The sequence below is a fragment of the Carya illinoinensis genome, chromosome 5 (assembly GCF_018687715.1).
Source record: "Carya illinoinensis cultivar Pawnee chromosome 5, C.illinoinensisPawnee_v1, whole genome shotgun sequence".
Taxonomy (NCBI): Eukaryota; Viridiplantae; Streptophyta; class Magnoliopsida; order Fagales; family Juglandaceae; genus Carya; species Carya illinoinensis.
This window is the reverse complement of record NC_056756.1, coordinates 30,190,080-30,198,456: the sequence shown is the minus strand read 5'-3', so window position 1 is coordinate 30,198,456 and position 8,377 is coordinate 30,190,080. Positions and strand designations below refer to the sequence as shown.

Sequence of the window (8,377 nt, the reverse complement as noted above, 5' to 3'; positions counted from 1 at the left end):
GAGACCTGAATATAGGTGACAGGTAGTAATTTTCTGACCCTTTTGTATACAGGCCGGGGCATTACATATATATATATATATATATTATTTTACTTTTAAGATCAAGTCAAGTACTAGCACTAGGTTTGCGAAAAAGTTTGTTAAGATACGTATCAAATATTGTACAATATTAAACGTCAAAGATGTGATATTTAACTAAAGCTGCAAAATTTTCTTCTCGAAATTAAATTGGCAACTACATGATATTGATATATATCAATAATACGATATTCAAATTACTTCATTGAATAATTTATATTTTTCTAATCTTCTTGTGGAAGTATTTTCCATGTACAAAAAATCTATACCAACTTTATCCGATCCCTGAATATAAATATACATCGATTATACCGCGTCGTCGCTATTAACGTCGGTCTCTACCCACGTAATTGTCCAATAGTACGGATATCAATTTTTTCTTCCGCAATTAGTGTACATTCAATTCGTCGACTAACGGTAGTACGGATAAGAAGGTATCTTTAATGGCTAGTCTTTCTTTCAGCTTTGAGTATGGAGATCAATAGAATTAAACTTTTGTACGTATAGATCACTGGCTGTATATATAAATTAGCGCGCGCGTGAGCAGATTAATTCCCAAGCAAGGAATTAAAGAGTCACCGTAAGAACAGAAGTGTACAAAGTGCTGACTTTCATCGCCGAGATTCCTTCTACTGTCGGCCTCCGACATCCGGCCGGCCCACCGGTTTGTCATCATGTTTCAAGTCATGGACAGCTGATAATTTGGGAGTTTTCATACTTTAGTTGCGTTGATGTAACCTCGATCGATCGATCGATGGAGCTGAGACAACTACAGTATATATGTCATGCAGACATCATGCTTAAGTCAATAGATCATCGGAACTTACATGATAATAATCATACCTACCCAGAAAGTTTAAATCTTAACTGCAAATTTAATTAATAGATAATTAAACTTCGTGAGGTAATGGGTTGGACGGTGACATGCATCTGATCATAAATAATATAATAAAACGAGTACCGTTGATTCTTATATATTCTGGGTTTTGGGTGAGGCCGGGGGGATTGATTTCAGTTTAGCTCATTTATTATGAGATGGTTTTCTAAGTGCGTTTAAGTACTATTAGATAAAAGGTTAGGTACTAATAGTTAAGACGATTGGCTGAGTTCGTAAGCAACTTTGACTCGTTCAAGGTTTCTCGAAGAAACTATGCAAGCACAATGCATATGTCATCCCGCCCATAGTTAATTCGTATAGGTGGCCGGTGGCTAATTAATTCAAATTGAGACCTAAAGAAAATTTTAAATTAATTATTCATAATTATAATATAATAAAATATAAGTTATTATATAGAATATTTTTAAAATTATTAATAAAATGAGATTTTATTCAAAAGCTTTAAATAATATTTTTTTAAATTTATATTTAATACAATAATTTAAAATAAAGTCTCAATGCAAATTTGTACATCAATTTAGAAAGATCTTAAAAATTATTTAAAATATAAATAATTCATTCTATTAAATATTAAATTTAATATTGTAGAGCCTTGCACATTTTAAAAAATATAAAATTTATTTAATAAAACCGTTTTTATTTTTTTAAAATAAATAAAAAAAATCTAATTTTAATTTTGGGTGCTTACATAGCTGATGGGGTTTTAGGCAAGGACTGCTATTGAGCCGGCCCTGATTCGTATATACAAGCAGTTGTCAAAGACCGGCCCATTCCCTTTTGTCTAGCTAGTGGAAGTCGCCAACCTCATAATTCTTTTACGTTCTGTCTTTACGTGTGGGGTAAGGTATTCTTCGATAGATTGAAACCGCGTTTTCGTGTCATTCTGTGGAACATTTCCCTTCGTGTTTACATGATAATAATCCGTCCGCTGGACATAAGACGCCGATACGTACCTATCTTTACCAACTTTGTTCTGGAAGGAATAATAAGGATAGCATTATCATGAGCAACTTGCATGAGTGGTGCTGGAGAAGAACCGCTCACTTACCCAAAAAGAAAAGTAAACGACCAGTACTCCTTTGATTGCAGTACCACTGATATATATATATATGGAGGAATTGTATATATAAGATGGCATTGGCATTTGGAATCGGTAGCAATTACCTGGCCTCAAGTGATCAATAACTTCTATTTTCAAAAGTTTAAGAGAGAAAAAAAAGAAAGAAAAAAGAAAGAGGAAGGATGAAGGTCGAAGTGATAGAGAGAGATACCATCAAACCATCATCTCCAACACCACACCACCTTCGTGATCTCCAGCTATCCTTTCTTGACCAGATTGCCATTCCAGTTTTTATGCCTTTGATCCTTTTCTACCCGAGGGATTGCACTACCAGCAATGCCAACAGGTCCGACCGGCTTAAGAAATCTCTGTCTGGAACCTTGACCAAATTCTACCCTTTAGCCGGTCGGGTTAAAGACAGTTCCCACATTAACTGCAACGACGAGGGCGTCCACTATGTGCTAGCCCACGCCAAGTGCCAAGTTTCAGAGGTTGTTCAGCAACCTGATCCTGCCCAGCTCAATAGTTTACTCCCATACGAGTTGGATAATGTAGGGGAGTTGGTTCTGGCAATTCAAGTCAATATTTTTGACTGTGGTGGAATGGCTATCGGAATCTGCATTTCCCACAAAGTTGCCGATGCACTATCACTGATCATGTTTCTTAATAGTTGGGCCGCAACAGCACGTGGAGATCATAGTAATACAATCTGTCCAAACTTCGATTTAGCATCCATCTTTCCACCTAGAAATATGTCCGGGTTTATGGCAAGAACCGGCATCGTGAAAGAAAAGATTGTGACAAAGAGATTTGTGTTCAGTGCCTCCATGATCGATGCCCTTAAAGCTAAATTCGCCGACACTGCGAGCATGGAGCATACAAGACGCCCCACACGCATCGAAGCCCTTTCGGCTTTCATATGGAGCCGATTTATGGCGGTAACTCAAGAGAATATAGAGAAGGAGAGTCTCTACACAGTTCTTCATGCAGTAAACTTGCGCACAAGGATGGACCCTCCGCTGCCGGAGTATTACTTCGGCAATATCAGCGGATTTGCAGTAGCCACACCCTCCATGGACACTAAGGAAGAAGATCAGGGCAACAGGCTCGTGAAGCAAGTGAGAGATGCCATAAAGAAAGTAGACGGGGATTACGTGCGAAAACTTCAGGAGGGCAACGGTCACTTGAATTTTATGAAGGAACGTGCTGCAAAACTTACGAAAGGAGAAGTGGTTTCGTTTAGGTTTACTAGTCTGTGCAGGTTCCCTTTATACGAAACTGATTTTGGGTGGGGAAAGCCATTATGGGTTGGTTCTGCCAGCCTGACATTTAAAAATCTAGTTGTTTTCATGGACACTGGATGTGGTAATGGAATAGAGGCATGGCTTAATCTGGTGGAGATGGACATGGCTAAACTTGAAGTCGACAAGGAGTTGCTTGCATTTGTTTTACCAAACAGTATGCTACAAATTTAGGGTTTCTAAACCTGGCAAGATTATGATCTAATGATTTTTTTTTTTTTTTCCCCTTCTTTTGTATTTGTTTTTGTTCTTTGGTACTGTGCTTCAAGTTACAAGCTAACTAGAGGGCTAGCTAGACTTGTTTTATTCGTGGTGTTTGAAATCAGGCATTTTCCTATACGAGCTATGTGTGTTTTAGAAGTACGTACCCGATAGAGCACGTACGTGCCGGGCAAAGTATGATACAAAAAAGTTATACGGGACAAAGTTAATTAGGTTCAACGCACTTACAATAAAATACAACGACATGACCGAATTAGGTACTCCCAACTTTGGTTAAAGTCTAGTTTTTCGTAAGACTTCGACTACAATTTCGAGAAGGTCTCAGCTCCAACTTCGTCCTGCCAGCTTCTCCCTAGAGTCGGAGTTCAACTAAGGATATCAAAAAGTCATATATAGCCAATATAAACTCAAATTTATTTGTTTCTTTGCCGAATCCAGTCCAAAAAATTGCACCTAAAAAGTATAAAAACAAAAACTTCTTGTTTTACGCGGCAACGTGATAAAAAAAGATTCCAAAAACAATCAAATCCAAATTACAATCGTATTAATCAGGTTAACAACACATTTAACCAAATATTTGGGTCTAGTACTACACATGATGCACGCATGCGGCCAAAACAAAACTCGGGTCTACAAAACTTGTAGAAAAAGCAATGTGAGAAATTAATTGGGTGGAGGGGGATCAGATTGCAAGGATCATTAATGTTAAGGACTTCCTACAATCCTTGCCCAGAATAAGAACAAACCACAAGTCCAGACAACAAGAACAACTCAAGAACAAGAAACTGAGATTCAATTAGAAACCTTGAGGAGAATTTTTGAGGAATTCTCAACCTCCAAGAACAATTGAACACAAGATCAATCTCTGAATTATCAGACACTGAACTATTCCTGCTTATATTTCTGTAGAAATTGTTCATACAAAACAATGAAATGCATTGCCTAAGCAAAACACACGAACATTCTACAAGTCAAACACACACCTACATCCTCCAATCACAAAACGCACCATTCCATTTAATGATACAAAACGCAAAATGCAAGCTACTACTTCATCTAATACTAACTCATTGTTTCATTAATGTTTAAAATGCCCCCACTACAACAAATACTGATTTTTGCTGCGATGTATTTTGGTGGAAATAGGCATGAAATCGGTTGGAAAAACTCTATTCCCACCGATTATAGTCATAGGGAGCTTGTCAAATATAATCGATGAAAAAAAGTGTTTTATCCCACGACCGTTAATACAATTGTTGCCCATCATTAAAGACCCTTTTCTCTTTAAGACCTTGCGCTCCCCAACACCCGTGACAATCTCTCCCTCTTCAAGGCCTTGCCCAAAAGGACCCATGACAATCACCCTCACAAGTGAGGTTAGAGATTGTGTAACTTCCATAATAACTCTCAAGAACTATCTTCTAATGGTGCCCCCAACCATTTTGTCGATACCTTAGTAGAAGCATGATTTCCCACCTTCCTCATTCTCCTTTCAAGGATAGCGTCAGGTTTAGGTTGCACATTACCGTCATGATCCAATGGTGGTAAAGTAGGTAAAGGAGAAACCTAGTTACCCACCCTTTTCTTTAAACATGAGACATGAAAAACAGGATATATCTTGGATGTAGAAAGCAAATTCAGCTTGTATACCACTATGCCTATTTTCTCAATCACCCAAGGCCCATAGTATCTAGGTGCTAACTTCATGTTATGTCTCATGGCCACTAACTTTTGTTTGTAACGTTGTAACCTCAAAATGACCTAATCCCCTACCTTGAATGCTTTTTCAATCCTTTTTCATCCTATTTTGAGCCTTTTGTAAATTTTTCCTTAAAATGGACAACAATTCATCTTTGGATTTGAGCTGCTGACCCACTACAACATGACAATGGTTTCAGGAACATATGCAAGCAGGTTTGGAAGGAAAAATCTATATAGAGCCTCAAATGGTGTGACACCAATGGAAAAATGGACAATAGTTTCGTAACACCACTCTGCCATTGGTAGCTAGTTGCTCCAATTCTTTGGTTTAGTGCCAATGTAGCACCTTAAGTACCCCTCAACACACTTGTTCAAAGTTTCAATTTTGCCATCAGATTGAGGGTGATACTAAGCTAAAAGCTAGTGAAGCTCATTGAATCTGAAATAATTTCCTCTAAGATAAACTTGTGAATATTACATCTCGATCAAAAAAAATTATCTTGGGCAAGCCATGGAGTTTAAAAACTCCATAAAAGAAGAATTCAGCCACTTCTCTTGCTGTGTATGGGTGAGAAATAGGAAAAGAATGGCCAAATTTGTCAATCTATCAACAAAAGTAAGAATGATTGACACGCCATTTGAAAGTGGAAAGCCTTCAATCAAATCCACTAATATATCAAGCCACGGGAATTGAGGAATAGGCAAGGGCTAAAGCAAACTTGTTGGATCCATGTTCTCATATTTATTCACCTGGGATACTTGACATTTTCTCACCATCTTATTAATGTCTTTCCTCATCCCCTCTCCATAGAAATCCAACTTGGCTCTTTGAAGTGTTTTATGATACCCAACGTGGCCTGCTTCTACGTTATGGTGGATATACTCAATTTTTTTTCCTGAAATTGTACGAGGGAGCTATCACCAATGTTCCTTTCCTCAACAAAAGTATTTGTTGCAATGAATACTCTCTAGGAACTTGCCCTCCCTATTACAGTAAAGTAAAATTTCATGGACTTTAGTTGAGAGAACACAACTTTACTTTAACTCCTTTATCCAAATAGGTGTAGGAAAGGATATTAGAGCTAGTGTAGCTGAATCCTCCTCCATCTTCCTTGATAGTGCATTTGCTACTTTGTTATATCTACCTCTCTCATACTCAAACTTAAATCATAGCCCATAAGCTTATGCCTCAGTTGCTGCCTTCTGCTCCAACAAATATTTCACAACTTGTTGATTAGCTTTTATTTTAAAGGTTTGACCCAACAGGTATGGCCTTCACTTGCCCACTACACAAACCAATGCCAACAATACTTTATGATATGTCGATAAGATTAATTCTTTGCCTTTCAAACCCTTGCTAAAAGAGCCTATTAGCTGGCCTTCTTGCATTAGAACAGCCTCCGATCCCACACTAGATGCATCATACTCAATTGTAAATTCTTTAAAGAAATTTGGCAACCTTAATACTGGAGTTTGATTAAGAGCTATTTGCAATTGTATGAAAGCTTCAGTAGCTTCCTTAGACTACACAAAAGAATTCTTCTTCAGCAAGGGAGTCAATGGATTAGCTATATGGAACCATAGTTCATAATAAATTTTCGGTAATAGCTTATAAGGACCAAAAACCCCCTAAATGACTTCACTATTTTAGGCATAGGCCAGTCTAGCATTGATGCAATTTTTGCTGGATTTGCTTTGATCCCACATCCAGAAATAATATGGCCTAAGTAATCCACTTCTGTAACCCTAAATTTGCACTTGGATTTCTTAGTATATAGAGTATGTTGTTGTAGAATTGTCAAAACTGTTCTTAAATGTATAAAGTGCTCATTAAAATCTTGGTTGTAAACCAAGATATCATCAAGAAATATCGAAACAAACTTCCTAAAAAAGGGCTTAAAAACATCAGTCATCAACCCTTGAAATGTAGCAAGTGCATTGGTAAGCCCAAATGGCATCACCAAGAACTCATAATGGCCCTCATGAGTTCTAAATGTTGGTTTAGCTAGATCTTCTTCCTTCACCCTTATTTGATGCATGGTAGTCAAGCCATAAATCAAGCTTAGAAAAAAACTTTTGTACCATAAATTTTACCAAGCAACTCATCAATGGAAATGTACATCCTCTAAGTAACATCAGCTTTTTTAACCGATAGCACTGGTGAGGAAAATGGACCTTGATTGAGCTTTATGACACCATTCTTCAATAAATCTTGCACTATTTTTTCAATTTCAAACATCTGGTAATGAGGGTATTGATAAGGTATAACTGATATTGGTTTAACAGAATCTGATGATCAAATGCTCGGTGGTGGCAGTCCCACTAGTTCTTCAAACACAACTTTAAATTCCTGAAGCACACCCTCTACTATTAAGTACCTTTTGCACTTGCTTCTGCTGCTATTAATTGTAATAGCCAGCCAGCCTGCTTCCTAACAAATTAAGATTTAAACAATTTCACACTTGCATCAACTTCTACCCCCTCAGAATACAATCCCTGCAAAGACAACTTCTTCCCATCTACCATAAACTGCATAAACATGTTTGTAAAGTCCTAGTTTATAGGACCTAATGTCTTGAGCCACCATAGCCCTAGCACAATCTCACACACACCAAGAGTCAATGCATGGAAAGGAATCAAAAACTTAGTCCCTTGGATTCTGATTGCCTCTTCACACCTTCTTTGGCTCAAAATTTTATCACCATTGGCTACTTTAGCTTGCAATCTAGAATCTTTAACAATCCTCAACTTCGCTGCTTCTACTACCAATGGATTCAGGAAGTTATGAGTGCTTTGTGAATCCACAAGAATTTCCACTAAAAATGAGCCAATCTTGTCCAGCAACTTCATAGCATTATTACTTGAACAACCAGAAATGATATAAAATCTTGAGTTCTTCCCTTGCATTCTTAAGAACTCTTTCAACTTCTTGTACTGACTCATCTCCCCTTTCTTGTAACTCATCTACCTCCCCATAATCATCCATTTGCAAAAGACATACTTTGGAATTCTTGCACACATGGCTAGGATTCCATATATCATTATAGTGATAGCAAAGACCTTTTCTTCTTTTCTCATCCATCTGAAAAGAAAGAAATCTTTTTAGTTGGTACACTG

At 37.4% G+C, this 8,377-nt stretch overlaps 1 protein-coding gene across 1 annotated transcript; it reads left to right on the top strand.

The window, feature by feature from the left end:
• Window positions 1-2,094: 2,094 nt before the first annotated feature.
• Window positions 2,095-3,697, top strand: LOC122309320 (stemmadenine O-acetyltransferase-like). Its single transcript, XM_043122771.1, has one exon. The coding sequence runs from the start codon at window positions 2,219-2,221 to the stop codon at window positions 3,509-3,511; it is 1,293 nt and encodes a 430-aa protein (XP_042978705.1). The 5' UTR covers window positions 2,095-2,218; the 3' UTR covers window positions 3,512-3,697.
• The last annotated feature ends 4,680 nt before the right edge of the window (window positions 3,698-8,377 follow it).